Source organism: Cyprinus carpio, chromosome A13 (assembly GCF_018340385.1).
Source record: "Cyprinus carpio isolate SPL01 chromosome A13, ASM1834038v1, whole genome shotgun sequence".
NCBI classification, from domain to species: Eukaryota; Metazoa; Chordata; class Actinopteri; order Cypriniformes; family Cyprinidae; genus Cyprinus; species Cyprinus carpio.
Window position 1 is genome coordinate 24881098 of NC_056584.1, and position 27325 is coordinate 24908422.

Below are 27325 nucleotides of genomic sequence, written 5' to 3' on the forward strand. Positions count from 1 at the left end.
ATATAAAAACAATTATTTATAATTAAACAGAAACATTAATAAGCATTTTTTTTATTCTGTACTTGTTTATTTATTTTTCTTTCTTAATGTTCTAATTATGTTTATAGTTTTGTTTATATATTTTTCTATGTTAGGCTGCTATTTGGACTTCTTGGAATTGTATTTAGATTTTTCTTACTGTTGGTTACCGTTTTTTTTTTTTTTTTTGGTTTTTAAGCAATTAAAAAAACATGGCCAGGAAACTCTTAAGAAAGCGGAACTACATATAAGCTCATTAGATCTCAGTCGAGCTGAAATGCGTGACGTACTTCCTCTTTGAAAGAAGCGATGGCGTCTAGCGCAGAGGTAAACAAAAATGCGAGTTCAAAATTCTGAAAGAGCTAACCTAACACGTGTCTTTATTGTTTGTATGTTATACATTATTTTTGACCAGTAATCGTTAACTTGTACTCGTGAAATGGTCGTGTTAGTTTGTCGGTTTTCAGAACGCGCTTCTTCTAGTCAAAGCTAAAGGTGCTAGCATCAGTCTCTGTGTGATTAATGGTGTTGATTTGGTTTGCTGAATGTGACATGTGATGTTCCAGTGTTCTGATTATGATTGAGCTGTCACTGAAAGGACATTATTAAGCCCTGTTTGCGGTTCATTCGCTGTGCAGGTTGTTGCTCCCAGCAATGAGGAGGAAACCACAGATACTCCAGCAGCTCAGAAGAGAGAAGAGAGACTCAGAAAGTTCAGAGAGCTTCATTTCAAGAGGGTAACTACGGCACATTTTACTTCACATCAGTGGAATGCATAAGCCCAGACTGTTTATTAAAACTAATAGCCAGTTTATTGATGCGCTGGTTATAACATCTGTCTCGAGTGATGTGATCATATGTCCTGTTAGTCTTCATACATTACACTGCTGTTTAAAAGTTTAGCATCAGTGAGATTTTTAATGTTTTTTAAGAAAGCGTTTTTTCTGCTCATCATGGCTGCATTTATTTGATCAGAAATGCAGAAAAAATAGTTATACTGTGAAATATTATTGCGATTTGCGATTGTGATTAAAATACTGGTTTCTGTTTTAATATACATTAAAATATAATTTATTGCTGTGATCAAAGCTGAATTTTCAGCATCATTACTCCAGTCTTCAGTGTCACATGATCCTTCAAAAATCATTCTAATATGCTGATTTAATATCAATATTGGAAACAGTTTTGCTGCTTAATATTTTTTTTTGGAACCTGATACTTTTTTCAGTATTCTTTGATGAATAAAACGTTTAAATGAACAGCATTTATTTAAAATAGAAATCTTTTGTAACAATATACACTACAGTTCAAAGGTTTGGGGTCGGTATTTTTTTTTCTTTCTTTTTCTTTTTTTTTTTTTGAAAGAATTGAATGCTTTTATTTAGCAAGGATGTGTTAAATTGATAAAAACAAGTTTTAAAGACTTATATTGTTGAAAAAGATTTATATTTAAAATAAATGCTGTTTTTTTTTTACTTTATTGATCAAATAATCCTGAAACAAGTATCACAGGTTCCAAAAAAAAAAAAAAAAAAAAAATAAGCAGCAAGATTTTTTCCAAAATTTATAATAAATCAGCATATTAGAATGATTTCTGAAGGATCATGTGACGCTGAAGACTGGAGTAATGATGCTGATGAAAATTCAGCTTTGCATCCCATAAATAAATACTATTTTAATGTATTTTAAAATTGAAAAACATTATTTTAAATGGTAATAATATTTTACAATATTACTGTTTCTTTTTTTCTGTATTCTGGTCAAACAAATATAGTCATGATGAACAGAAGAGACTTCTTTAAAACACATTGAAAATCTTACTGATCCCAGACGTTTGAACAGCAGTGTATATGCATGCACATTTACATTGCTTTGATTGTTCTCTGTAGATTGCAGTTTCTTGCAAACACCACGATTGGTTGATTATGTACAATAAAGCATGCTATTGGTAAAATTTTCAGTTATTATCTTTAGCAAGTATGAAAACAATAAGAAAACTAAGCCAAAACCTGGACATTTTAGGCAATTGATAAATCCTTGCCAGGACATGTCTGGGAAAAAGAGGACACATCACAGATGGTCAGATGAAACTGATCACGTTTCACACTTGATAGCAACATTCTTCTCCTGTTGCCACCTGTGATTGGATTTTAAGGCAAGACGATACATGCAAACCATTGCTTTTTCATGCACTGGTCAAATTAGAGATTTTAGGCTATATTGCTTCCATAACATGTCTTCTTTCAGACTATTGGAAAGAAAACATCTAAAATACATCCATCCTATTCCCGTGTGGTATGTTGCCTTATGAGGAAGACATGACTCTTATCGAGAGCAAACTGTGTGCTCATATTGCTTAAGGTGAAAACTATTGAAACACAGCACAACAGAATCTGCTCTATTAAGCATCCATATGAAATGTGATTGTGTTCTGTTGGTAGAATGAGGCCCGTAAGCTGAATCATCAGGAGGTGGTGGAGGAGGACAAGAGACTAAAGCTGCCGTCAAACTGGGAGGCCAAGAAAGCCCGTCTGGAGTACGAGCTCATTGTGGACCAGAAGAAGAAGGTACAGCACCAGATTTTAAGCCTGTCGATTCTACTCAAGCAAACAGAGTTGCAAAAATAATGACAACACAAACACTACATGCTGCCTGTGAGTGGTCACACACAGAGACCAAACTCACAAAGTTTTAAAAATCACGTTTGCTGATGTTTTAAGATGAATGAGTTCATTATACTATGACTGTAATGCAAATATGTAGACTCTGAGCATAAAACTTTGTTCTGTTGTTTTATAAGGATGTGTAGTCGTGCCTGTTATTCGCTGGATTTTGTGAAATAATTTGTGTTTTCTGAAGCATTTAAAGAATCTAATTTCAGTCCCCAAAGATCCAAAAGTAGTTGTGATTTGATCGTGTCTGATCATTTCAGTTGCAACAAACATGCAAACCAGGTTAAATAAAGGTAATACATTTAAATAAATATTGTGTAAAATGAGTATTAATGTTTATTTGTGGTCTGAAGAAGTCAGTCATTCAGAAATGTTATTACAGCTTAAAATAACTGTTTTCAATTTGAATATATATTAAAATGTAAATTATTCCAGTGATTTTCTGCATCCATTACCCCAGTCTTCAGTGTCACATGATCCTTCTAATATGCTGATTTTAGAACCATTCTAATAATCTAATTTGTTGCTCAAGGAACATTTCTTATTATCATCATTGTTGAAAACAGTTGTGCTGCTTAATATTTTTGGAAACTGGTGCACGTTTTCTTTCTGCATACTTTGATGAATAGAAAGTTCAAAGAACAGTATTTTTCTGATATATAAATACTTTTCTTTTGCAGCGTTATTCATGTCTTTACTTTCACTTCTGATCAATTAAATGCATCTTTGCTGAATAAAAGTATTAATTTTATTTAAAAAATCTTGCTGACCTCAATCTTTTAAACTGTAGTGTATTTGCTGTCATTTGGCCTCCGTGCTCGCTATGTATTGGCCTTTAAAAGCCATATCAATCAAGCAGTAATTATTGATTACTGCAAATTTTATACTGATTATATGGCGTGTCAGTATGAGTGTGTAAAGCTGTGAATTGTGTTTATGTGTCAGGAATGTGCAGAGCGTGGCGAAGACTACAACCGAGTAAAGCTCCTGGAGATCAGCGCTGAAGATGCAGAGAGATGGGAGAGGAAGAAAAAGAAGAAAAACCCAGATCCAGGATTCTCAGGTATGAAACTCGTCTCATTTACATATGCAGGTTAATAAGGAGCCTCATTGATTAGCTGAGAGTGAGAGAGAACGTGGTTGCCATGTGTGATGCTAAACATGTGAAAATGAAAACATGCAGAGCTTGTGTTTCACGCCTGGTTATCATTGGTTCTGGTAATTATTATAATTTTCCTTCTGCTTCTCCCTGTAAGAACCCCTTTCCCCTCGCAGACCCTCACAGCTGGATGTGTGTTTGTTTTCATCTGTGTGTGTGTGTGTAGGCTACGCTGAGGCCCAGCTGAGACAGTACCAGAGACTGACGAAGCAGATCAAGCCGGATATGGAGAACTATGAGAGACAGAGAGAGGAGTGGTGAGACTTTATTTATACTCATTCTACTGAAAAAAAAAAAACACACTAGAACAACCCGCTTTTCATACAAAACAATATATATATACACTAAAAACACACAAAAACAATATCCCCTACTACGTGAGACTGCCAGAGCAATGACTTTTTATTTTGTCATATGAAGATTTTCTGTCTCATGGTGTAAAAGGTGATAACATTTCTAGTGAAGATAGATATGTAAAGGGAAAATGAAAATAGAGACCAAGTTCGGTCCCCAGTGATCATTTTTGAATTTGAGACAGTGATGTTTGAATAAATATTGTGTAAAATAAGTGTTAAATTAATTGCATGTATGTGTGTGTATATGTATAAAAATGTTTTTTTTTTTTTTTTTTTTTAATCACAAAAAAAGGTATCTTAAAAATACAAGAAAAAAGTAGCTTATGCTTACCAAGACTACATTTCTTAGATCAAAAAACATTAAAATTGTAAAATAACTGTATTTGATGTAATATATTTTCAAATGTAATTTATTTCTGTGATCAAAGCTGTATTTTCAGCATCATTACTCCAGTCTTCAGAAAAAGTAGCTTATGCTTACCAAGTCTTTCAGTGATCACAATAAAAGTATTAATGTCTTTTAAAAAATCTAACTGACCCCAAACTTTTGAACAATAGTGTATATAAAATAAACACAGAATGCAAAAATATTTATCCATCTATCTGTAAACACTATAAACTTCCACACAAGTGTATATAAAATAAACACAGAATGCAAAAATATTTATCCATCTATCTGTAAACACTATAAACTTCCACACAACAACAACAAAAAAAGGTTTTTAGCAAGCCAACATTCAGTTTCACTTAAACTTCATGTTTTAAAAGTTTAAAATGACAGTTGAAGTTCCTTCAAAATTCAAATTTGAACTAGAATTCTGCATCCTGTTTGCTACCTTAATTCAAATTCATTCAGAAACATTTCTTATTATCACTGTTGAAAATGTTTTTGGAAACCTTGATACATTTTTTAGGATTCTTCGAAAAATAGAATGTTAAAAAAAACAGCATTTATTTGAAATAGAAACAACATGTAGTAACAAATATCAACAACAAATGAGCTGTAAAGTTATTTCCTGTGAGTGTGTGAAACTGCTATTGTAAATAACTAGAAGAATAACAAAGTGCTGTAAACGGAAAAACTGTTTGCGTTACAAACTAGTGTTTTTAAGATTATGATAAGAAATAGAGCCTAAATAAATAAAGTACAAAAGTCAAGCTTTGCTGCTGTTCAAAAGTCAAATTTGATTGCTGTTCTGGTGGTGTAATGGTAAATAAATGAAACACTCTACATAAAAAAAAATGATTTGTCCATGTCTCTTTTGCTCCTAGTGGAGAAGATTTCCACCCCACCTCCAACAGTCTGATTCACGGCACTCACGTCCCGTCGAAAGAGAGCGTCGACCGCATGGTGGACGACGTGGAGAAACAGTAAGAATCTGTGTTCGATTTCAGATCTTACCTGGTGAACAGATCTATTTCTAATCGCACACCTCAGCGTTTCTCCAGCAGAGATAGATAGCAGATAGCTCTTTTGAATGTGATGTGAGCGCTGTGAGAGCAAGGCCTCGTGTGTTTGTTCCTCGGTCCAGATGTGTTTGTGTCGTTGCGTGCCTGTTGCACATGGATGTGTGCGCCGGCAAGGGTTTGTTTATGTGCGAGACGGCATTCTTCTATTTTGGAGGAGCTGCTTTTCGCTTCTGAGAGACATTAGACAGGGCTACGGCTGCCAGATTGTGACTCACAAACACACTTTGAAGATGTTTGAAGAACCGTCTGTGTGTGCGTGGGGGGCATGTGAGTCTCTTTGATGGACTTTGAAAACTGACATTGTCTGTTGAAGCATCAGACTTGGAAATGAATGGCTAAAGGATACAGCTGGGTAATATACTGTAGCTAATGTGAGGTGTTTGCGTGATGACCTTGCAACAATATTGTGAGTGTTGTGATGACTTTAATGTACTGTTTTTGAGCATTATGTTTCCTAAAGTTAGTGTTATTTTAATATTGTTCATATATTAGTAGTATTTTAATTTTATTTAATTTTAGTAAATTAGTTTTGTGCATTTGTCATTTTTATTAGCTTCGTTTTTCATTTAAAATAAATTATATCAATATACATAAATTTATAGCTTTAATTTATTATTATTTCTGCTTTATTTTAATTCTTAAATTTCAGTTGGTTGGCGTAAGCAACCTTTTTGCATTTTGTTTAATCTAATATTTAAATTATATATTTTTTAATTCAGCTTCATTTCAATTCATGAAAATTCTTTATAATGGTTTGTTTTAGTTAATAGTAACAACACTGCCTAAAGAGTGTCTTGGGTTTTGCAATCATTTTGTTTCATGACTTGAGTTTGAGAGCAATAAAACATATTTATTAGCTTCTCTGATTCAAACTTCAGTATCAAAAGCAATGATAGATTCTGTAAGTTTGTTTCTGTGAATCATTTCAAACCATCAGTTTCACTGAATCAGTTCAAAATTCTATGTTCAATTGCTTCTATGTTCATAGAAGTAGTTGTAAAAGTAGTATTTTTTTTTTTCTTTCATTTAGTGAAAAACAGTTTCTTGGATTATTTTTAACTACTTCTTTCTTAAACATTTTGAAGATGTTTAAAATCAGATTTAAAAATGTTTGGAAGTTTTTGAAATTTTTCCAAAGTTAACAATGTGTGTAATCTCCATAAATGTCTTGTGTGTTTAGGATTGAAAAGCGCTCGAAGTACAGTCGCCGCAGGGCCTACAACGACGATGCTGACATCGATTATATCAACGAGAGAAATGCTAAATTCAACAAGAAGGCTGAACGTTTCTACGGCAAATACACCGCGGAGATCAAACAGAACCTGGAGAGAGGAACAGCCGTGTAACTATGGAGACTGTTACTATGGTTTCCACCCCTCCATCTGCCAAGCAGCCAGAAATCGTGCAGATATTTTTAAGAAATGCTGTTTTGAGGTTCTTCTACTCTATGGTGGTCTTGTGAATTATTATTATTATTTTTTTTTTTTTTTTTTTTAACAAATGTAATCTTTTTTTCGTACATCCATATTCTCTTAGTAAGTTTTACTTCTGGCAAAAATATTAACCTACCGTGTCATTGGTTTGCTTTAGTGTAAATTCATTCCTTTCTGCATCAGTTGACATTTACTTCAATAAAAAAAAAAAAAAAAAAAAAAAAACGATGAAACCGTTCAAGGTCCTTTATGATGTATAAGCGAGTTTATGCCACAACATTGGTGAATTGTTGATTATGGTTGATAAACAGATGTGACTGGAAAGTGTTTTATTGTTTTTCAACGCAAATTTGTTTTACAAAAAAAAAGGAAAAACATTTTTATTTCCAAGATGGCATCTGGACAGCATGTAAAGTGATGGTGATGTGAAAACATACTTTTGTTTGAAACGTTTGTGATGGAATAATGCCTACAGTACTAGCAGTATGCAGTTTATATACTGTAGAATATTTAGTTAGTATTTTAAACATAGACTGCAAGGCTGTGAAGTAGTACCAGTGTGTACTTTACTTTGTCACTGTGTTTCCTAACCAAAACTTTCAGCTGTTTTTGATCATGGAAATAAAGCTATATATATATATAATAAAACAAATTAAAAACATTAATTCTACACTGTTAAAATGGAGTAGAATTTACTTTGAAAAAAAAAAAAAAGAAATACATTTCAAAAATAATTGCAAGGAATTTAGTAACACATTGAACTAACTGTAAAATTTTGTAGTAAAAACAATGGAAAAACTTAAGTTGAAATAAGTTTTATTTGAAGTAATATAATTACTAAAAGTGATATAAAAATGAATTTAACCAATATAGAATTATGAAAAAGCAAATAAAACTAACAAAACCACATTAAAAACATACATTAAATTATTACAATTTTTTTTTTATAAAAATAAAATATAAAAGCTAATTCAAAAAAACTTTGCAATCTCCCGAGAAACTGTTCTCTTGAAAAAATATTGCATTATGAAAAAGCAAATAAAACTAACAAAACCACATTAAAAACATACATTAAATTATTACCAAAAAATTTTAAAAACAAAATATAAAAGCTAATTCAAAAAATTCATAAATACTTTAATAGTATACAAATAATAATAAAATAACACTGTGCCACTTTTTTTTTTCTCTCTAAAACTAGTGGTGTAAGCAAGTTAAGTAGTTAACCTCAAGTGCATTTTAGGGATGAAAACCCATGTTAAAATAAACAAATTCATGTGTTACCTGTGTATTAATTAAAAGCAATTGACTCAAACAGTTTTATTAGCATTATTGTAATATTACTGAACACCTGAAGTGTAAAGTCTCGAGGTTCGATGTTTACATCCCATAATTCTGCGTCCATATCTTGCAGTTCTAAGTATATATCTCACACTTTTGACTTTTTCTTAGATTTATGAGGAAGAAGTCTGAATTGTGAGTTACAGACTCAGAATTTTGACTTTCTCACAATTATGCCTTTTTTTTGCTGAATTCTGTTTGCATCTCATAATTGTTTTTTTTTCTTGTTGCTGCCACAAAATAAAGGCAGTTGCAACTTTTCTCGCAATTCTAACTTTTCTTTATATATTTTTAGTTTACATTTTGCAATTCTGCATTTGTGTATTGTTCTTCTGAGTATATCCATCACATCTCTGACTTTTTTCTTAGAATTGCGAGAAGAAGAAAAAAGTCTGAATTGTGAGATAAAAAGTCACAATTAACTTTTAAATTTTTTAAAATCCTGTGGTGGAAATAAGCTTGCATAGAGGCCTGTATAGGACTGAATGTGTATCAGAGATCACTGACATCTGCATAAATGAATATGTTATGAATTATCCCGGTTGGGGGAGCAGGGTAATTGGCTTTGGGCGGCTGCTTTCAAAGCTGGATGTGTTGACAATTAGAGTCATGTTGTGTTTATGATTTCCTGCTTTTGTTCTCAGTGGCAGTGTTGGCTGTGAGTGATCAGACACAGGGGGCCACACAAATCAAAGTCTTTGATATCTGAGCTGTCCACTGGGAAACTTTGACTTGACTTGACTTCATATAGAGCACTTTTTCAAATACAGAGAAATAAGGCTTCCATTGAAAGCTGAAGAATGCCATTCAACGGTTTCTCCTCAAATCCACGCGCCACAATCCACAAGAGCCACAGTCGTGAATGAACACTACTGGAGGTGTTTTTACTAGTTACCTCATAGTGACAAACATCTGTCATTGCCTGCTTACGATCCCAGTGGCCATTCAGATCGCTGGAACGATGTCTTGATCTGTTTACTATGAGCATTCATAGTGAACTGTGTTGCTTTGCTGTCTCTGTTTTTAGTTATCTGCGTTTGGACATGAAGCCAAATATAATTAGTTGGTTCAAGAAACATGTATATTTAGCATACTGCTTATTATGTGATATGCAATAGGCTATGTATATACACGAATGTTTAAATGTATGGCATCAGTAAGAATTTTTTAATGTTTTTGAAAGAAGTCTGAAAGACGAATTTATTGGATCAAATATACAGTAAAAACAGTTATATTGTGAAAAAGAACAGTTTTCTATTTTAATATATTTTAAACAGTCATTTATTCCTGAGATGCGCAGCTGAATTTTCACCATCTTTACTCCAGTCTTCAGTGTCACATGATCCTTCAGAAATCATTCTAATATTTGCTGCTCAAGAAACATTTCTCATTCTTATCAGTGTTGAAAACATTTTCGTATTCTTGCAAAAGTAATGCGTTCAGCCAAGAAACTTTGCATTCTCCCGAGAAACTGTTCTCTTGAAAAAATATTGCATTCTCCTGAGAAACACTGTGTTCTCTCGCAAAAGTAGTGCATTCCCCCAAAAGTATTGTGGTCTCCAAGAAATGTGGCATTCTTTCAGAAAAGCATTGCATTTTCCTGAGAAACTTGGTGTTCTCTTGCTGTAATTTTCCAGGTATTATAGACCCTCTTGGTTGCACCGTTTTAGTTTCATAAAAGCATCAATCAAATGATTCTTTTAAGGGAAACTGAAACGGATGGGATTATTTCAGTAGTTTTCAAACCTGCCTGAATGCTGGAGATTGAAGGATATTGAATGAGTTTCATTTGCAGACTTTTGTGATAGTGATGGATGTTTGGAGAGAAAATCAAGGCGTAGGCGCCGCGAGATTACACTCATGTGATGAGCGCAAATAACCGCCTGGCATCCATGGCATCACAGAAAGCGAATTAAACATCAAATACAGTTTGCCTGCGAGGGCTTACAGATACCATTTTTCTCAAACTGAAATGAAAAGGCATCTTGTGTGTGGTGAACAATGGCTTTCTTTATCTGCATCTTTATACACTTTTTATAACTATTTCGCTCTGTTCATCAGGATTCCTCTGTGGCTTTGCCAGGGCTTTCCAGACTCAAGGCCTGTGGTGTTTCCCTTTGGCAAACTGCAAGTGCACATCAGCATGGAGTGAGGAATAGCTAAGCATGTGTGTGAATAGAAACGAGAGACAGACATTGATCTGTGTATGTGTGTGTGTGTGTGTGTGTGTGTGTGTGTGTGTGTGTGTGTGTGTGTGTGTGTGTGTGTGTGCGTGCGCACCTTTGATATTAGTAGATCTCTTATCAAGTCATCTGTATGCCTATTGTTACTTCATCCATAATGACTGTGTCCATCTGAAAGTGTTTTTATATTCACTATTAGCCTATATGGATTTATCACAACCGTTCAGAAGTTTGGGGTCAGTAAGATTTTTAATAAAGAAATTTATATTTTTATTCAGCAAGGATGCATTAAATTGATCAAAAGTGACAGAACAGAGATTTATAATTTTACAAAAGATTTCGGTTTTATTTCTTTTCATCAAAGAATCCTAAAATTGTTTCCACAGAAATATTTTAGCAACTGTTTTCAATATTAATAATGATAATAAATGCTTATTGGGTAGCAAATCAGCATAGTAGAATTTCTGAAGGATCATGTGACACTAAAGACTGGAGCTGAAAACTCAGCTTTGCGTCACATAAATAAATTGCATTTTAAAATAAATTAAACAGAAAATAGTTATTTTAAATTGTAACAATATTTCATAATATTACTGTTGTTACTGTTTTATTGAACAAATAAATGCAGCCTTGGGGGGCATAAGAGACTTTAAACTTTACTAGTGACTGCTGAAAAGAAAAGTAATTTCAGCAAGTAACATCTGGATAAAAAAGAAATGAAGACAAACAGTTTTTAGTTGACTGATGAATTGTGCACAATAAAATGCATTTAAAAAGTTAAATGCACTTTTATGTCGACTCTGAATGGTTCCCACATGGCCCTAAATATTCTTGCAATGATTTCAAGTATTCCTGATTTCTGTCTTTTACATATATATTGGCCAGACACCTTTGGAACGCCATGTGTTAGTGAATGTCTGAGAGATGCTCCATTCCGATCTTATCAACACACAGCAAAAACAAAAGACACAGATCCTTCAGAACGATAATGTCTCTTCCTGTGCTCCAAAACAAGCTTCATCAGATTCTGCGGTGAGTTGCACAACACTGATTTCACTTTATTCGTGCACAAACAAATGTCACATAATCACCGCCAGTGAGTTTATGAAATGTTTTAGATTCTTTGCAACATGGGTGGAGAGTAAACAGACTTGTTCATAAAAACTGGTCACATCTAGAGACCAGAGAAACCTGGAAGGTGGGCTGATAAGTAAAGCATATCATCAACACATTGTTGATGCATCTAACAAAAGCTGTGAGGTTTTTCCAATTCTCCATTTTTATTTTAAGCTATGACAGTTGCACAAAAATCATCGGGTCTTCTGTGCCGGGTGGCATCAAGAGTGAACATGTTGAAAAGAGCAGCACAACATAGGCTGTGCCAAACCAGCCTTCATGCTGAATACAATTAGTGGATTATGTACAGAAGTCTTATTACACAATGATTCATCAGACTAAAATCATTAATTAAAACCACCAGACACCTGAGGGAATCGTGCGGGTGGGAATGAGCGAGAAAACATTCCAGCTCATCAACTATGTTGAGAAGGACTATTCTTCGGTCTCAAGACATGTCGGCACACATCAAATGGTGCTCCATCTGTGCCATGGAATCACAGTTTGATTGACTGACTTGATTTGTCACTTTAAAGGGGTTATATGATGCGCTTTCAAGTTTTCCTTTCTCTTTGGAGTGTTACAAGCTGTTTGTGAATAGATAAGAACCCTAAGGTTGCAAAGACTAAAGTCTCAAACCCAAAGAGATATTCTTTATAAAAGTTAAGACTCGTCCACGCCCTCCTAAAAATCCTCGTTTAAACACGCCCCCACATGTCTACGTCACTGTGTGAGAAGATTTGCATAACGCCGCCCAAATGTTCATGCAAAGAAAGAAGGCATAACTTTTATTCTCGCTGTTTATATCGCTAACTTTTAATCCCACCATGTTGTGGAGACGCTGTTTCGTTGTGAAGAGGGAAATACAACTAGAAATCAGTGTTTAAGTTGTATTTACAACACTGTTCCAGAACAGTTCAACCCAACTATTCAGATGTGTGCAGCGCATTTTATAGAGGACTGTTTCCTGATCCTGGGAGAGAAGACCACAATGCCAGCTGTTCTGATTCACAGTCTGTAAGTATGTTTACATATTTAAAGGCTTTGCCACTGATGATTCAAACGTGAGTTTTGAGCAGTGTTTACGTGGCACGATGCAACGCAAGGCGTAAAAAACAGTATAAGTCATTATAATCCATAATTATGTCCTGACTGGATGCAACAAATGGCTCGTTTATAATTGGTTTAATGTGTTTGTCTTGTCGCGCCGGTGTTCTGATCGGGACACGCATCACAGTATGGTACGGGGCGTAACATTTCCGTCACATGCTTGAGGCAATCGGCCAATCACAAAGCACTAGCTGGCCAATCAGAGCACACCTCGCTTTTCAGACCGATGAACTTTGTAAAAAACGACACGTTTCAGAAAGGCAGGGCATAGAGGAGAAACAATAATGTACAGTATGTGGAAAATGTTTTTTGAACCTTAAACCACATAAACACATTTCATTACACCAAATACACAAAATAATGTTCTTTTTAGCAACATCATATGACCCCTTTAATGAAAAAAACAACAGGGCACTGCTTTCTGTGCTACTAGTTTTCATTTTGCCAAATGTTGCTGTCAGATTAGTTGGGATGTACAAACTAGAAGTCTTCATGGGTCCACTTGAATCCAAAAACCAGACGTCCGACCCGAGAGGGTTCGGGTTCAAAACCTCAACAAGTGCCCCATACACAGGTTGGGTGCGGTATTAGTTGCTTCAGGTCTTGGATAATTTTTAAATAAATGTGCTTTTTCCAAATGGACCTGATACCTTTAACATACTTAAAGTGCAGGTGTTAAGTGCATTTTTGAGAAATGCACATAGAAAAGGAACATACTTTTGTAACCTCGCACACAGAAATCCTTATCTTATAGGTATGAGATTTATCAGGAAAAGCCACTTGCATCATGCAGGGCAGGCCTTTTCTTTTTTGTGTGCAGAATCCTCTTCACCAGAGATGAATTAAACAGTCTAGCAGAGCAGATCCATGATTTATTAGGCTATTGATTTAATTTTTATTGAGCTATCACTTTTATTTTTCCAATCTACAGGTCACAATTCAAAAACAAATGAATCCATGAGGTAGGCAATAATATAAAGTAATATTAAATTAAATAGGCTAAATGTTAAATAAATCAAGTGGAGAAGTGGCCAAATCTGTCAAAACTGGGATTTTTCATTACTGACTGTGGTGCTGCAGGCTGTGCACACGTCAATGTCATTTACATTCAGGTTCCAGTCAGGTTCAAAAATAAATGCAGTCAGGTCAGGTCTAATTTCATCGGGTCTGTCTCGGTTTGGGTTTTTCTTAAAAAAAAAATAATAATAAAAATGCACATCCAGTTCGGGTAAGAAGTGATTCGGGTCAGGTACAGATTGTCAGACCCGAGAAGACCTCTAGTACAAACAGCTTGGTTTGGCTCAGTCACACTGTTTTTAAGAGGACTGTCCACCCCAGGTCTGCCAGACTCCTCGTGAACTAATGTGCACAGTGCAACAGCTCCACCCAGAGTTCTGAACATTAAGATCATGGTGCCAGTAAACACCCTCTTCTTAACACTTTTAAATTAGACAATTAAATAATTCGCTTTAATTAAATGTTAAATAGAAATAGCTGAATAATTACCTTACGATTTAATCTCACAAAAAATGTGTACAGATCACATTTCATGTCTTAATTAAATTATACATATATGGCTCCGACATGTTCTTGGCAGGTTTTGTGCCATTAAGTGAGCATTATTGTTCGTGCAACGGATTTTACCCAATTATCAGATAACTGTGCAATTCTGCAAATTCTGTAGCAGGGGATATTAATCTAGTGGTTTATCATCTGGTGAGAGAGTACTGATGTCAGATTAAATTGCATCTCCATTATACACTTCATAAGGGTTCTGTTGTTTTTGAAGTTTCTACTTAATTCAAAATATTCATTTATACTAACCTCAGGAAATCATTGTATAAATAATACTTATATAAATATAACAAATTATATAAGTAAATGAATACACACCAGCTGTGTTTTTTTTTTTTTTTTGCATTTTTATTTAGAAACATCCACTGTACAGCAAAAACACCAAAAAGTACACAATATTTCCCACCTGTTTGATATCCTCTTGCCTTCTTCCACATAACCCACTTTATATCTGAAAGAAAACGTTTATGATGAATTCAGACGTTCCCCAACTACCCACCCCACCCACCCAAGTGATCACTACACAAACTATTTACACTTTATACAGTCTTTTTACATCACTGTTGAATCTCAGTGTTAATTATTTCTTAGAAGAGGATCTGCTGATGGGGACCCACTGTCCATATGGCTTCCTGTCTGCTACGCTGTCGGCTCTTGATGTTACCTTACTGTCATGGAGCGTTGGGCTGTTTGATGGTTTGGCAATGGTATTCTGTCAGTATAAAGAGTTAAGATCAATTTTAATATTTCAGTATACTCTTACAGTCATCATAATTGAGTAAGGTCTCATGAACTTACATTGATGTTGAAGGTAATTGGCTTTCTCTTGGGTGATGTTGGAGAAGTCTCTGCCTTGACATCATCATTGGCAACGTTTACCTAAAGACAGAGAAAAGTCTAATGAATTGCTGCCTGTTTGATGTAAACCTAACTTCAGTAACACATGATTTTCATTTCTAAGTGAGGACACCCTCAGTTCGGTGTTTAAGTCATGCAAACTGAACCTGTGTAATGCCAATGCTGCTGTCAAATCAGTCGGACATCAAAAATACCATTTGGGTTTTACCCTTTTACTTTTTTTTTTTTTTTTTTTTTAAATAGTACAAAAAGCAATTTTTACAAGCAAAAATAACAATCTGTACACAAAGGCTTTGTTCACAATGGCACCCAATTCCAATTTGTTTCTCAAATCAAGATAATCAATGTGATACTGACTGTCTGCGCAGTTATTTTCAACACAATAGCTAATCTTTTGAGGTATCAATATTTACAAATTCACACATATGCAGTGTGTGAAATAGTTCACTTGTTTACACTTTATATGAATCTAAATCATGAGTCCGAATAAGACACACAAAAAAAAAAAAAAACTAAATCAAACCAAAATGCATGCTATTTTGCATGATATCAATTTTCCAAGTTTATATCTTGTATTTTTTGAGAGGAAAGTCTTAATTGTCTGACATACACAATTGTGATAAATTCAGAATTTTGAAATAAAGTCACGATTACCTTTAAATTCTTTAAACTGCTCTGAAATGGTGAAAAAAGAAACAAGATAAAGAAAAAAATAATAATAATTTGGATTTTTGCTGCTTGTATGAACAAAGCCCAAATTACAAATGACTAATTGATGAGACAGTATATTTTTCCAAACCCCCAGCCGTCACCGCAGAGTGAGCTCTCTCTGGTCTTCAAACACGCTGAACAGATGAAAACTCTGGTAAATGACAACGCAACCCAGTACAACCATCAGCAAACATAAGTCATTTCCTGTAGTTCTTACAGCTGTAAAGATACACTACCATTCAAAAGTTTGGAGTTGGTATGAATTTTTTTACATGTTTTTGAAAAGTCTCATATTTATTTGATCAAAAACACAGTAAAATCAATAATATTGTGAGATATTATGACTTAAAATAACTGTTTTCTACTTGAATATATTATAAGTTTAATTTATTCCTGTGATGCAAAGCTGAATTTTCAGCATCATTACTCCAGTCTTCAGTGTCACATGATCATTCAGAAATCACTTTAATATGCGGAATTGCTGCTCAAGAAACATTTATTATCAGTGTGGAAAACAGTTGTGCTGCATAATATTTTTCTGGAAAACACAATTTTTTTTTTAGGATTATTTGAATAGAAAGTTCAAAATAACTGTTTTTTTCAACATTATGATGCCTTTACTGTCACTTTTGATCAACTCAATATGTCCTTGATGAAAGTACTGATTTCTTAAAAAAAAAAAAAAAAAAAATTCTACTGACCCCAAACCTTTCCGCATGTGTTGTTGTGTGGTGGCTGAAAGTGTTGTGTGAGGTGAATCAGACAAATGCATGTGGCCTGTTTGTGTTCGACAAGGCTACCGCTGACATTGTACACAATTACTTAACCTTTGCAGTTGTGCACATAAGACTTAAAGCTGGTGTCATTCAAGTCATGTGACCTCCCCCTCTCTCCCTCTTTGTCCAAAGGGTGGAGGAGTTTCAGCTCTACAGGAACAGAAACGATACAAGAAAACAAAGCAATTGAAGCTAAATGCCGCTCCTCAATACAGAGAGGAATAATAGCCATGTGCTCATTCATTCACACACACACACACTACACAGTAGTACATACTGTTTAACGTGTACCATTACCTAATCCGGACAAGTGCTGTTCATCATTCCATTAAATCCATCAGGTAAAATCATTCATGTCTGAGGAGACAGATTACATGGTGACCCAGGTTGGGTAAGTACAGCGCACAATCACATTTTAAATACACCCGTTTCAATTGGTTAGTCAACGTCCCGAGATGACAGATATAACGTCAGAATATGGTCAACCACTCAGGACGTTCATGCAACATTACAGATGTCTGACAAACACAGGATGTGTGTTAGTAACACGTCTGTAGTCATGTTTGAGGCTCACCTGTGCTGATGTCTTCTGTGGTGCCGGGCCAGCGCTCACCCTTTCCTCTCTATCTGATGAAGATCTCATCTTCTCCTCCTCCTCCATCTCCTTCAGGCTAGCTGGCAGCTCTAAGTTCTGCACTCCCAAAATCCTGGCAGCATTTTCTTTGGCGACATTCAACAGATATTTCAGTTTAAAATGACTACACTGCAAAAAATCATTAATCTGCATTTTTGTCTCATTGTAAATATCTTTACCATTTACATTACTAAATATATATATGAATACTTTTACATACTTATTTCTAAATTTACATTTTTTTGTACTTTAGCAAATATTCTTTTTACAGTTTGTGCATATAATTATTATTTTTTTTTTTTACTTACAAGCATAAAAACCTAAAGAGAAAGAAGATGATTTTTTTTTAACTGACAAGCATAAAACCTAGTAAGGAAAAATGTACTGCTGTTATTTTTTGCGTAGAAAACAAAGAGAAAATAAAGACAGAAATAAAGCATCAAAAGTCATCTTTACTACTCATGCAGTGTACTCAAGTCTTCTAAAGCTAAATGATCCCTTGTGGTGTGAGGAACAGACTGAAATCTAGGTTATTAACAGTTGTGGACGCCATGAACTGCTTTGTATGAAAAAAAAAAAAAAAAAAAAACGAGATGTTACATCTCAAGGGGTTTTCCTTACACAAAAATTAAACAAAAATCTTTCAAATCTCCTTTTGTCTTCCATTTAGCATATACAATAATTAAAGCGAAGCTGATCTTACCCTCAAGGCTGAGGCGGACTGCAGAGCGTTCACGGCTGCGAGACCGGCTTCTGTAATCTCTGGAGCGCCTGGGTGAGCGTGAGAAATGGCACCGGTACCTCCCCATGAACCTGCTTCCCCTCCAGTAGACCGGAGAGCGACTGCGAGAGCGGGATCGGGATGGAGAACGCCTGTAGCGTCTAGAGTAGCTGTAGGGGGATGGAGAGCGACTGCGGCGATGGTAGCGTCTGCGGTGGGAGGAACGCTCAGGAGAAGGGCTGTAAGAGCGGGAGCGAGCCCGGTAGCGGCGAGGAGGAGAATGGTGTCTGTGACGGCAGCGTGAGCGGCCCGAGCAGCGTGGACGGGAGCGGGAACGTGAGCGAGAGCGTGAGGAAGAGCTGCTGTCGGAGGATGAGCTCCGTGACGAGCTCCGAGACCTGCGGGAGGAGCGGCTCCCCCTGCTGCTGCTGGAGAACGAGCTGTCGCTGCTGCTGTGAGAGCGAGAGGAGCTGGGACCGGATGGAGCCTTCTGATCAAAGATGAGCTTCACACCCTCACTGAGACGTCCAGGGCTGGCCTCCTCCTTCATGATCAAACCTACAAACACAGAGCACCCGACGTTACTTATGAACTAACAGGAAAATCAATCAGGAAGTTTGATTATTTAATATCTAAATTCTGCAGGTTTTAACAGAGGTCAGGGGTTTGTTCATGTAGCATTCACCTAGTTTATATAATTTGTATTCCTAAAACCATGGTGATTTTTTTTTTTTTTAGCTGTTGACAATTTGTGCTTTATAGAGTTATAAAAACAAATATTAAAAATAATAAAAAGATCATTCTAAACACGTCAGATTTTTATACTGGCTTTATCCAATTTTCAGATTTCTTTATTCAACTTTGTACATTTTCATACCAATACTTGTATATTTAATCAACGTTTTAGATAACCTGTTAAACGAAACAATTGTCTTAATGTACTGATGAATAAAGATGAACATCTTGGCATCAACGGAAATTGTTTTAATTTTAAAAACAATGACTCATTTATTACCATAAATTAACTTATTGTTTTAAGATTTAGTTTTTCATTCAAATTAAACTTTACAACAACAAAGATGGCAGCAATGAAAGACAAAGGAGAACGTGCTGGAACTGAAAGAAGGTCAGTTGCCGTTGTGTAACACAGTCTCCGCCCCTCCTGTCAATCAAATTACACAACAGCCTCGAATCTAGAACATTCCGCAAGAAACACGATAATAATTAACCAACGTTATCATAACCTCACTATAACAGAATCCAAATATCACCATCCATATAACGTTAGTAATAATTATATTCGGACACGTATTTACTGTTTTTATCGCCAATTAAAGTTATTATTATATTGCTAATTCAGCAAGTATCGTTAATTTATAACAACGTAAATGTGTTTACTTTAAACAACATATACATATATATTAGCTATAAACAACATTTAACTGTAACTTACCGTCAAAAAGGTCTTGGTCCAACGGTAAGATGGCCGACTCTGAGGAAAACGCTTTAAATTTATCACGCGGTAACGTTACTCCTCGAGCGAGCGAAGTTAAAACAGAAACTATTTAAAATTCGACAACTGTCAAATATTACAGAAATAAAGTACAAATTGAGGACACTCTCTAGAAACAAACCGTCTTTCTGAGACGCAAACGTCGTCGATTTCTATCTGCGGTGAAGTGAAGTAGCTCGTGCGCAGCTTGTTTTTTTCACCCGAAACCCAGTGACGTCATTTGGGGGTTGGGGGTTGGGGCTGGGGGTTCTAGAAACTTCTTCAACGTAACGGTGTTTGATAGAAATGATTTTTTATTTTTAAACCATTATGTATGTTTAATAAATTAGTAATTTGTTTTCACGAGAAAAAAAAAAAAAAAAAAAAAATACACATACACACTCAAAACTTCACTACTATAATAACTACATCACAACAACACTTAATTAGTTTACTTTAGTTATATATGTGCAGTGTTTTTATCGGGTTGTGTACTGTCAAACAGTCTCTCGCGTTTTATCGCGAGATTTTATCCGGGTCTCCTGTGTGAACTCGCCTTTTACACAAATAACTATCGTGCGTGAGCTGCATGATTGTGCATTTTCCCCCCTTCAAATAAAAGAAGAGCAGCTCTTGCTTGAGACGGAAAACGAATCCTGAACATTACATCTGAAAAAAATGACGGTCGAAAACCTGCTTCCGGCCAACTTTGGCTATGCAATTTTTACGTATTTGTATAGTTTTGTGATGTTGATGTATCTCGGGCTCCAAGTTGGTAGTGCACGGAAGAAGTATGGAGTTAAGGTACGATAAGACTTGTTACATAATACTGATGCATAGTAAACTTGGATTTCTTATTTGCAACCAATGCATGATTTATAGCAGATGCTTTGGTTTGATGTATTTCTCTGCTCTCGTGTTTTGTGTTTAGTATCCCACCATGTACAGTGATAAGGAGCAAGTGTTCAACTGCATTCAGAGAGCTCATCAGAACACACTGGAGGTGTATCCACAGTGGCTGGTGTTCCAGACTATTGCTGCATTAGAGTATCCTGTGAGTATCACAGTTGTGTGCAATTAAAAAAATGAACGACAATTCAAAGAAACGCATGTGACTGCTGCAAGTGGGATACAGACTGCTGTGGAATACCCACACTTTTGATGTCATCTCAGACATTGTGGTCAAAAGTTGGTCTTAATGAATCATGCTTTGTAGAAAGATTTGTGTTTGCAAGTTTATAAAATGCTAAAATTCTGCAAATTCTGCTTCCTGCTGTTCCATTTCAAAATTCAATTTAATGTGAAGGTAGGCAACTGTATGGTACGGAGCCACGCACATGACATGCAATAAAAAATATATATATATATAAATTTGCTTGCACGATTTACTAATTCGTTCTCTCGATTTAGCCTATTTTTTTTACCTGCATGCCATGTGTGGAACTCCCTACAATAGAAATGGAGCCAGTTCTTAAGTTCTGCCCCACCCTTCCTTGTATACCTGTTCATTACTTTACCTTAATTTGTGCCATCTTCCATCATATTTAGTGGCCACTAGAGGTTTCTAATATATTTAGAAACGTGACAAAAGCATTTATCACACTGAAGGGTTGGGCTAGTGACGGTAATGTTGTTTGTTCAAACCCTACAATGGTTAATATTAAATAAACTCATCATGCTTTGATTAAAACAGTTGATCTTAATCATGGCTTTAGCAGAGGAAAGTTTCTTTGTAACGAGTGTTCTGTAAATCTCTGTTTAAAATGTGAATTAATTCTCTCTTCACGTGCTGTCCTTCTCTTATACGTACACCCTTTCACCCAGATCACCTTTGTTTATCTGGCATTTTTATCTCCCATATCAGATTGCCGCCTCTGTGTTAGGAGTCATCTGGGTTACAAGCAGGTTCTCTTATGCCTGGGGTTACTACAGCGGTGGTAAGTCTTTAAATGCACATACAAAAAACATTGCATTTAATTATGGATTTAAAAGACACATGTATGTTTGTGGATTATATTGTATGCTTTCAAGACAATGTATAGTCATGCATTTTTTTTAAATGTGCTTTACACATTTTCAAAGTACTATTTAATCCAAAATAAAACTGACTGCTGCTGGAGCATAAATGCATCTAATTTTAATCACAAGAAAAGTGTTTTTATAAAACTGTTACTCAGAACAAAGAAGTATGTGACTGGGAACCTTTTGGAGGATACAACAAGAGAATTTTCAATGTGTTTAGGTTTTAGCCTTCATCTCCAGTGTTGTTTGTCTGTTTTAGATCCTGCTAAAAGGATGCGTGGTGCGTACGGATACATCGGGCTGTTTGGAGTCATTCTGCTTTCCATCTCTGTTGCTCTTAAACTGCTTGGAATGCTTTAAGGGAAACACCACTGAGAAAATACAACATAAAAACAAAACATGGAAGCACTTAATGTAGTCTTCAGCAATTCTTTTTTCACTTTTTTGCTCACTTTTTTAATTGTATCGCTCCATCCTATAGTTTATAATCACATATAATCAACTTTTTAGGCTTTCACACATGTTCTTTACACATCTTTCCTTACATTTCAGTCAGGGTGACCAGATAATCATTGCATGGTAGTGTTTATGTTCATATGACCTTGAATTGAGTTCAGCTTGTGTGATTTCTGTTTGTGGACCAGCTTCTGTACAGAGCCTTTCAGGTGCAAAATAGTGATGTGGGCAACATATCAGATACTGTGCTGATTTGATTAGGATGTATAGTCACCCTATGATATTTCATTAAATTCATACAATTGAATAATAAAATGTCTGTGTAAGATTCAAACAAACCATGTGTAAGTGCTTTGGTGCTTCAAACTGCAAGAGAATACGGAGATCCTACATACCTGATACTCATTTTAGTAATTTCTGAAATCACTGAGACACCTTTAAAGGAGATTACAAAGTTTAAAGGTCTTGTATGTGTCAAAAAATTACATGATTCTGATCTCTCAGATGATATTTAAAATGGCATATGGCAGGGCTTTAGGACAACTGGAGTGTTAAATCATTTATAAACAGACCCGAGGGTGTTACTGTGATGCTATGGTGTTGTGGATGGTTACACTGAAATTCTCATCTTCCCATATGGATCTTTATTAAGGGAAAGTTAGACTAGACACAAAAAGAAAAATTCAGAAAATTAAATGAATAAAATATGAAAAAGTTTGAAGAATGTGGGTAACCAAACATTTGCTGGTAGCCATTGACTTCCATAGAATGGGGGGAAAGAATACTATGACTAAATACTGTGACTAAATGATGACAAAATGTTCATTTTCAGGTGAATTATCCCTTTAAGTGAAAATCACAATTTTAGGAGATTTGTTTTACATAAACATCTGCAAAAGTCTGATAGAATGCGGTACAAGCTATGTGGCCAGGTTTAATATTTACTGGATTTATCCAAACACAAAGTACAAACCCGATCCCAAAAAAGGATTGTGTTCACCGACAATGGAAGTATTCCTGAGCCCATGTTGTGATTTCCATTACAGTAGCATTCCTGTATGTGATGCAGTGCCGTCTAAGGACCCAAAGATCACGGGCATCCAGTATGGTTTTCCGGCCTTGACCCTTACGCACAGAGATTGTTCCAGATTCTCTGAATCTTTGGATGATATTATGCACTGTAGATGATGATAACTTCAAACTTTTTGCAATTTTTCTCTGAGAAACTCCTTTTCTCTGAGACACTGCCACTCTCAGAGGCTCTTTTTATACCCAATCATGTTGCCAACTGACCTAATAAGTTGCAGATTGGTCCTCCAGCTGTTCCTTATATGTACATTTAACTTTTCCGGCCTCTTATTGCTACCTGTCCCAACTTTTTTGGAATGTGTAGCTCTCATGAAATCCAAAATGAGCCAATATTTGGCATGACATTTCAAAATGTCTCACTTTCAACATTTGATATGTTATCTTAATTCTATTGTGAATAAAATATAAGTTTATCAGATTTGTAAATTATTCCAGTCCTTTTTTACTTACAATTTGTACAGTGTCCCAACTTTTTTGGAATCAGGTTTGTATGAACAATAATAATGCAAGCACCAATAAACTATTTTAAAGCATTAACTTTAGTTTGAAAAGCTCATGAGTTTTTATAGTCTTTTTTTTTAGACCTTAGCAGTTTTAGGAGTTTCTTATAGGTATTACCAAAAACAGTAGCCTATACAGACGCTTTTAAGTTCTTTTCACTAACTTTGTTTGATACAAGACATTGCAAGATTTGTGCCTGTGTGCAAGATTGAGAATTTTCACTTACTAATATGCTTTATTTAGATGTACTTTTATGTTTCTACCGTGTAAACCACCTTTGTAATAGTAATTACTATCGTAATAGTAATTTTACCATACAGCTGATCACGTGATGCTAACAACGGCGTCCACGAGGGGCTCGACCCGTTCCGTGTGTAATAAAATAGCTTTTTCTAAAACTTATTCTAGAATTTCTCATATCCCGTAATTTTATCAGACGTGCTGTTTATGTATGTGCTTAACCTTTAGTGAGTGCACGTATTGGTTGATGGGAAGTGAGGCGGAGCGCACTGCGCATGCGCGACTCCGAGCCACTGACTGAGACGGAAGACTGCGGAGTGTCTCCGCTTACTGCGAACCGCGAGAAAACCTCAAGAAAAGTGCAGGTAAGAAATCACTGTGCTATAAAGCACGAGTCCTAGTGATCATTCATTAGGTATTCTCCGTTAATGTGCTTTTATATATCCGCCATGCTTTATAGAAACAGTGATGTAGCAAAATTGGGCTAGAAATCACCCGAACAGATCAAACACGTTGACAGCATTAACGCTCGACGTTTTCGCCCGATATTGAGCGGAAACGCGGTTTTGAACTATTATGGTAAAGATCACTTATGTTAATATTTAGATGTTGGTCGCAAAAAATGACGGATGGAAATCCTTTTGTTTGTTATTAGTGTTTGGTTCAAGACGATCATGTGTGCCCTGCGTTTGCGCAGTCACTAATGCTGCGCTGTTTTTGCGCAGAACAGTTACATTTATTACCCTCTAAATCTTTAAATAATGTTTGAGAACATGATTTCTGCTAAAATAATTTGAGAACACTAATTTTTCCTCATATATATATATATATATATATATATATATGTGTGTGTGTGTATATATATATGTATGTGTGTTCTTATGTATGTGTGTGTGTGTGTGTATATGTATTCATATATATGTATGTATGTATGTATGTGTATAGAGACTTGCTTGATCTTTCAGAAATCACTCCAGTATGTTGATCTGCTGCTCATTTATTACGTTGTTCTTATCATCAATGTTTAAAGTACTTTTTTTGCCACTAAATATTTTTGTGTAAATTATTTTTTTTCCCTGAAATATTTGATGAATACAGAGTTCAAAAGAAAAGCGTTTACCTGAGGTCGAAATCTTTTTGAAACATTATAAACGTGTGCACTGTCACCTTTGATCAAGTTAACACATCCTTGTTGAATAAAAGTATTAATTTCTATAAAAGAAACTGTGCTAAAGCTTTTATCTAACGCTGTTCACTTTAGATAAAAAGCATAAGCTAAGTAGTCCTGTTCATTATACAATATGAATACGTCTCTTTATCAGGAAAACCAGCAGAACCTCTCAAAAGAAGCATCTCTGAAGGGTCAGGTCAGGTCAGAAGCATGTCAGGGTTTCTGGACGGGATCAGATGTGGTGATTGCGAGTGTAATGTGGACTGGGGTGAGAAGAGAAACACCATCGCCTCCATCGCAGCTGGAGTTCTGGTACGTCAGTAAACCTTGTGTTCTCTAAAATATCCAGTGATTTCTGAGCTAACGCTCTTTCTTCTCACACTGTACACACGTGCAGTTTTTCACAGGCTGGTGGATCATCATCGATGCGGCAATAATGTACCCTAAAGAGGAACAGTTCCACCACGCATATCATACCTGTGGGGTTATAGCAACTATAGCCTTCCTCATGTGAGTTACACCTGTACAGATTCTCCCTTCCCGCTGGCGCTTCCTCAAACAAAGACTTTGTTCCTATTGTGTCCAGCCAGACACACTCTATGATATAATTTGATCTGTCCCAGATCTTACTTCCTGTTGTCAAGCACTGATTTAACTTCAGGGTTGTGCAGTGAGAGCCGTCACAATGACACCATTGTTAAACCATCCGTGGACTTTCACTTTCACTGTGGATTTGAATCAGGGTTATTATGGTTAAAGTCCCCATGAAATCTAAATTAATGTTTTTTTTTTATTACTATTAATGTATTACTATTAATTTATTACCCTCTAACTCTCTAAATAATGTTTGAGAACATGATTGCTGCTAAAATAATTTGTGAACACTAATATTATCTATAAGACAGTATGCTCCAAAACAGTGACAAAATTTGCATTTAGAAGATATAAGCATTCAAAGCTTGCACACCAAAACTTCCACCAAAACGGCTCAATGATTTTTTTTTTACGTCACATCATGCTTCATCTTCTCATCAGATCTTCTGACCAATCAAATGCTCTCTAGAATCCGAAGCCCCGCCCCCTACACTATAAATAGATGCTGAAGCGCCGGCTGAGATCGGTCACTTGTTCACAGTGTAGTATTTCCTGTTCAGTGAATGGCTCGTAGTGCACAATGTAGGTGACTTTCGATTGGTGCAAATGAGGTATCATTTCACGTTGTTTCACGCGAAACTCGTCAAAAATACTGGTGGTGGCTGGCAACTTTTTTTCAAAAACGCTGGCGTTAAAAGGGTTAAAATGATCATGTAATCTCAGTTTAAATATTTTTAGTTTTGGAAACTTAGCTGTAGCTAGCTAATTCAGTAAATGTTAACTTGCTAATTGGTAACAGTGCTTTGATATGCATTGTAATTGCTGAATGAGTAAGTTAATATAGAACATTTAACATTCTGAAATCAAAGCTTGTGCTCTACTCATCACAATGAGAAACCCAAACTCTTCTAAATTAGCATAGCAAAACATTAAACAATACCAGATCTCCCAGTTAACATTAATCTTGCACAAAAACATTATATGACACTTAACTTTAGCATTTACTCTCCCTTTCAATTGCCAAAGCGTACTGGAAAATAGAAAACCCACCCAAGTTAAAATTAAGTTTGTCTAAATTTAAAGAAATAAGTTCATTAAACTCAAAACAAAGAAACAATTCAGATTTCTTAAAACTGGTCAGTTTCATGAACTTGAATGAAAAAGAAAGTTCTAAATACTCATAAAAGGTAATTGGATTGAACTCATTTGTTTAATTGAAGTTAGCCCTGCTGTTATTTTGAGCATTGGGGGTTACAGTCTCAGTGATACTAAAATAAGACTGATCTGAATGCAGGATCAATGCGGTGTCAAATGGCCAGGTGAGGGGCGACAGCTACAGCGACGGCTGCTTGGGACAGACAGGTACGTGCTGCAGTCGCAACATGGGTTTTTTTTCTTTTTCCAAGAGACTGTGTGTTTAATGTGTGTGTTTGTGTAGGTGCCAGAGTTTGGCTCTTCATCGGCTTCATGCTGGCGTTCGGGTCTCTCATCGCCTCTATGTGGATTCTGTTCGGTGGTTACTGATTTAGCCTTTTATAGAAAAAGATCATTCATGTTTCTATCAGTATACATTCACTCATTTTTCTATCATCATACATTATCATATATTAAAATACAAAAGTTGAAA

At 35.5% G+C, this 27325-nt stretch overlaps 4 protein-coding genes across 6 annotated transcripts; 3 read left to right on the forward strand and 1 right to left on the reverse strand.

Moving 5' to 3' along the window:
• Positions 1 to 235: 235 nt before the first annotated feature.
• Positions 236 to 7460, forward strand: syf2 (SYF2 pre-mRNA-splicing factor). The gene is made up of 7 exons (XM_042769469.1): positions 236 to 345; positions 657 to 755; positions 2460 to 2585; positions 3636 to 3753; positions 4016 to 4106; positions 5478 to 5576; positions 6856 to 7460. The coding sequence occupies exons 1-7, from the start codon at positions 328 to 330 to the stop codon at positions 7019 to 7021; spliced, it is 717 nt and encodes a 238-aa protein (XP_042625403.1). The 5' UTR covers positions 236 to 327; the 3' UTR covers positions 7022 to 7460.
• Positions 7461 to 14759: 7299 nt separating this feature from the next.
• Positions 14760 to 19859, reverse strand: LOC109100690 (arginine/serine-rich protein 1-like). Of its 3 annotated transcripts, none has more exons than XM_042769468.1 (5): positions 19606 to 19859; positions 18112 to 18691; positions 17353 to 17524; positions 15232 to 15312; positions 14760 to 15145 (listed from the first exon to the last, which is right to left on the reverse strand). In XM_042769468.1, the coding sequence occupies exons 2-5, from the start codon at positions 18681 to 18683 to the stop codon at positions 15014 to 15016; spliced, it is 957 nt and encodes a 318-aa protein (XP_042625402.1). In that variant the 5' UTR covers positions 18684 to 18691; positions 19606 to 19859; the 3' UTR covers positions 14760 to 15013. The 3 variants fall into 3 exon arrangements, 2 of the variants coding, with proteins under 2 accessions (XP_042625402.1, XP_042625401.1); XM_042769467.1 differs by having other exon boundaries at positions 19587 to 19859; XR_006161555.1 differs by lacking the exons at positions 14760 to 15145; positions 15232 to 15312 and adding an exon at positions 16672 to 16928 and having other exon boundaries at positions 17076 to 17524; positions 19587 to 19859.
• A 312-nt stretch (positions 19860 to 20171) lies between these two features.
• Positions 20172 to 22441, forward strand: mgst3b (microsomal glutathione S-transferase 3b). Its single transcript, XM_019114126.2, has 4 exons — positions 20172 to 20429; positions 20557 to 20679; positions 21490 to 21562; positions 21907 to 22441. The coding sequence occupies exons 1-4, from the start codon at positions 20304 to 20306 to the stop codon at positions 22005 to 22007; spliced, it is 423 nt and encodes a 140-aa protein (XP_018969671.1). The 5' UTR covers positions 20172 to 20303; the 3' UTR covers positions 22008 to 22441.
• A 1707-nt stretch (positions 22442 to 24148) lies between these two features.
• On the forward strand, positions 24149 to 27309 carry LOC109100685 (transmembrane protein 50A). The gene is given in 5 exon segments (XM_042769611.1): positions 24149 to 24298; positions 25256 to 25416; positions 25502 to 25614; positions 26993 to 27060; positions 27137 to 27309. Coding segments are annotated over 4 exon segments (456 nt in total). The 5' UTR covers positions 24149 to 24298; positions 25256 to 25314.
• Positions 27310 to 27325: the final 16 nt, after the last annotated feature.

Coding starts and splice junctions, on each gene's coding strand:
- syf2 (XM_042769469.1), top strand. Junction 4,107..5,477: donor GAGAGACAGAGAGAGGAGTG/GTGAGACTTTAT, acceptor TTTTGCTCCTAG/TGGAGAAGATTTCCACCCCA. Junction 5,577..6,855: donor GTGGACGACGTGGAGAAACA/GTAAGAATCTGT, acceptor TTGTGTGTTTAG/GATTGAAAAGCGCTCGAAGT.
- mgst3b (XM_019114126.2), top strand. CDS start 20,304: ATGACGGTCGAAAACCTGCTTCCGGCCAACTTTGGCTATGCAATTTTT. Junction 20,430..20,556: donor GGAAGAAGTATGGAGTTAAG/GTACGATAAGAC, acceptor TTTTGTGTTTAG/TATCCCACCATGTACAGTGA. Junction 20,680..21,489: donor TTGCTGCATTAGAGTATCCT/GTGAGTATCACA, acceptor CTCCCATATCAG/ATTGCCGCCTCTGTGTTAGG.
- LOC109100690 (XM_042769468.1), bottom strand. CDS start 18,683: ATGAAGGAGGAGGCCAGCCCTGGACGTCTCAGTGAGGGTGTGAAGCTC. Junction 17,525..18,111: donor CGCCTCAGCCTTGAGGGTAA/GATCAGCTTCGC, acceptor TCATTTTAAACT/GAAATATCTGTTGAATGTCG. Junction 15,313..17,352: donor CACAGAAGACATCAGCACAG/GTGAGCCTCAAA, acceptor CTCTGTCTTTAG/GTAAACGTTGCCAATGATGA.